Source organism: Microtus ochrogaster, linkage group LG7_11 (assembly GCF_000317375.1).
Source record: "Microtus ochrogaster isolate Prairie Vole_2 linkage group LG7_11, MicOch1.0, whole genome shotgun sequence".
Classification (NCBI taxonomy): domain Eukaryota; kingdom Metazoa; phylum Chordata; class Mammalia; order Rodentia; family Cricetidae; genus Microtus; species Microtus ochrogaster.
In genome coordinates this window covers 15,076,973-15,080,171 of record NC_022032.1, presented here as the reverse complement: position 1 = coordinate 15,080,171, position 3,199 = coordinate 15,076,973, and the positions used below count along the sequence as shown (strand labels likewise).

The following is a 3,199-nucleotide window of genomic DNA, read 5'->3' as shown; positions in this document are numbered from 1 at the left end:
CTCAGCACAGTGTTCCAGAGATTTAACCCGCATTGTGTGTCTATACCTCTTTGCAATGTTTTTATTAGTGTCCAGGAAATAAATGTGTTGGTTGTTCCATGTCCTGAATGTAATTGATGCCTATTTTGTTTTGCTGACCATTGCAGCTTAATGCAATGGCCAATCGTGCTGCAGGGAAAGGCTATGAAAATGAAGACAATTATTCCAATATCAAGTTTCAGTTTATCGGGATAGAGAACATCCATGTCATGAGGAACAGTCTTCAGAAAATGCTGGAAGGTAAACCATTTTGTTATGCACAGCAGTAGAAGAATAGTTAAGTATTTTGATGCCTGAATGGAATAAGATAGTCTTGATTTATTTTTTTTCCAATGATACTGTTAAACACATGGTAACTTGGGAAAATAATGTTGCAGTTGAGAAGATAATTATGTTGAAGTGACTCTTTACACATGTGCCTTCTCATTTCATTCAGTGCTTGTAGCAAGTGATTTATCATTCGGCAGTTAGTGGCCAGGACTCTACATGGGCTCTTTAATATTCGAGATTAAAGTACAGAGGAAGAGAGCCTTCCTTCCTTCCTTCCTTCCTTCCTTCCTTCCTTCCTTCCTTCCTTCCTTCCTTCCTTCTTTGCTGCCTGCCTGTATCCCTCCCTCCTTTCCTCCCTCCCTCCTGCCCTTCCTCCCTTCCTCCAAGAACATTTGGAAAGAAAGCAGCCCTACCTTTAAAGCACTAGCCCAGTGTTCCATGGGGGAATCGGGCTCATAAACTGTTGCACATTGCTGAGTGACTGTTAGATGGAAGGATGTTGGAGTTCTGGAAAAGAACTGTAGAAGAAAACTGGGCTAGCCTGGCATTGTTGTTGAGAAGACACTCCTTAGTGTGGGCTAGCCTGGCACTTGTTGAGAAGGCACTCTTCAGTGTGAGAAGTGTTGTATTCACCAGGAAAACTTCACATTGGCACACTTTATAATTTATATTCAGCGGTTTCAAATGTTCGAGATCATAAATTTTCTTCTGTACAGAAAGCTGCTCCTGGGACTATTTGTATCATAGGCCTTTGACTTTGGTTTCTACATTACCCTGTATTTGGTTTTTCAACCCTTGTCCCTTGGTCTGTCTCGCTGCTTTTCCTAAAAGACAAGCAAACTGAGTTCGGGAGGGCAGCTCTCTTTCACAAGGGCTCATGGTGCTTCCGCATAACCCTCGGGCTGTGTGAAGTGAGCAAGCAGTTTTCTGGATGCCTTTCAGGGGTCTTGACCAATGTTTGACTACCTGTTTTTCCTGAGTAAATTATAACCACTGCTGGAGGCTCAGCTGATGATGTGATGCAGGAAGACCCGCCTTCCTGGGGTTTCTACTTCAGACAGGAGGAGCCCTTGGCATCGCAGGCTGGGGAGAAGCCAATGGAGTTAGTTCCCTCTTGACTCTTATTTTCTTAAGCTTTGCTAAACCATGGTTTGAGATATTATCAGAAGAGACTATTAGAAGAGCCCCAGGATATTTTATCAGAAACAGAAGTTTAGAATCAAATTCATTCCCATAGGTTCTCTCATTGGGATCAATAGAAGTCAACTTAAACTTACAAGTTGTAAACCAAACTGTTTTCGCCCCACATACCTAGTAGATGAAGGGTAAGTTTTTGGTTTGTAGCAATTTTGTAAGGTAATTGTTCACAGTAGTTCCCATTCCCTCACCCAGATAATTGCTTTCTTCTCAAAGAATAAAGTAGCACTGGCTTTTCTTTGCTTAGTCATCAGAGAAATGTACATCAAAACAATTCTGAGATTCCCTCTTAAACCTGTAAAAATGGCCAAAATCAAAAACACCGATGGCAGCTTATGTTGGAGAGGTTGTGGGGGAAAGGGAACAGTTCTGCATTGCTGATGGGAATGCAAGCTAGTACAACCACTTTGGATGTCAGTGTGGTGATTTCTCAGAAAATTAGGAAACAACCTTCCTCAAGACCCAGTAATACCACTTCTGGGTGTATATCCAGAGGATGCTCAATCCTGCCACAAGGACATGTGCTCAACTATGTTCATAGCAGCTTTGTTTGTCATAGCCCGGAACCTGGAAACAATCTAAATGCCCCTCGACCGAAGAATGGATAAGGAAAATGTGGTACATTTACACAATGGAGTACTACACAGCAGAAAAAATAACGACATCTTGAATTTTGCAGGAAAATGGATGGCGCTAGAAAACATTCTTTTGAGTGACCCAGAAAGACAATTATCACATGTCATAGGTACAGCCTACAAACCACAATCCCAGAGAATTTAGGCATCAATGCGGACACTAAGAGAGATAGATTTACATAGATCTAATCTACATGGGAAGTAGAAAGTAGAAAAAGACAAGATCTCCTGAGTAAATTGGGAGCATGGGGACCTTGGGGGGGGAGGGAAGAGGTAGGGAGGGGAGCAGAGAAAAATGTAAAGCTCAATAAAAATCAATAAAAAATATCTGAAATTTGAAGCTAGCAAATGGAATCTATAACAATATTGAGAAAGATGTCATACAATAAAACTATAAGTTTTGTAAAAGAAAAAGGATTGGTGGTTAGAGCCAGGCAGTGGTGGACCATATCTTTAATCCCACCCAGCACTTGGGAGGCAGAGGCAGGTGGATCTCTGAGTTTGAGGCCAGTTGGTCTACAGAGTGAGTTCCAGGACAGCCAGGGCTATTACACAGAGAAATCTTGTCCCCCCCCCCAAAAAAAAAACACAACAAAAGAATGGTGGCTAGAGTGTGGAGTGAGCTCTTTGTGAGCCTGTTCTCTTGCTCACATCCCTGGTTCAGAGAAAAGACCATCTACCTTCTGTATGAGGAACATAGCACGTGAAGCACACAGAAGCAGTTAATGTCACAGCTCAGTGAGCTGGCGCAACAGCCTGAGCCCTCTTTGTGCAGTGTGTCCTCAAACAAGGGCTTTGGGAAAAGATAGGCAGGGGTAGATTTTCTTTTTTATGACCAATATGCCATCTTTTGGATATTGTCTAGAACTCCCCCACACACACACCTTCCCCCTTCCTCCCTCCATCCCTCCCTCCTGGGAGTTCTATTCCTTGCATTCCACACAGATCTTGTATTGCTGGCTGTTCTGTGTCTGTACAACTTACCACTCAGTCATTTAAATAAAACGATGAGCAACTAACTGCTAGATGTCAGGCTGGTGCTGCGGTGCTGGTGCTGG

At 42.8% G+C, this 3,199-nt stretch overlaps 1 protein-coding gene across 1 annotated transcript in view; it reads left to right on the top strand.

Annotated features, from left to right (window-relative positions):
* Mtmr7 (myotubularin related protein 7) overlaps positions 1–3,199 on the top strand; it is a 78,704-nt gene that overhangs the window by 53,948 nt on the left and 21,557 nt on the right. Inside the window, exon 7 of the mRNA XM_005362544.3 lies at positions 147–279. Coding sequence (XP_005362601.1) covers positions 147–279 — 133 coding nt within the window. The remainder of the gene's footprint in view (positions 1–146; positions 280–3,199) is intronic.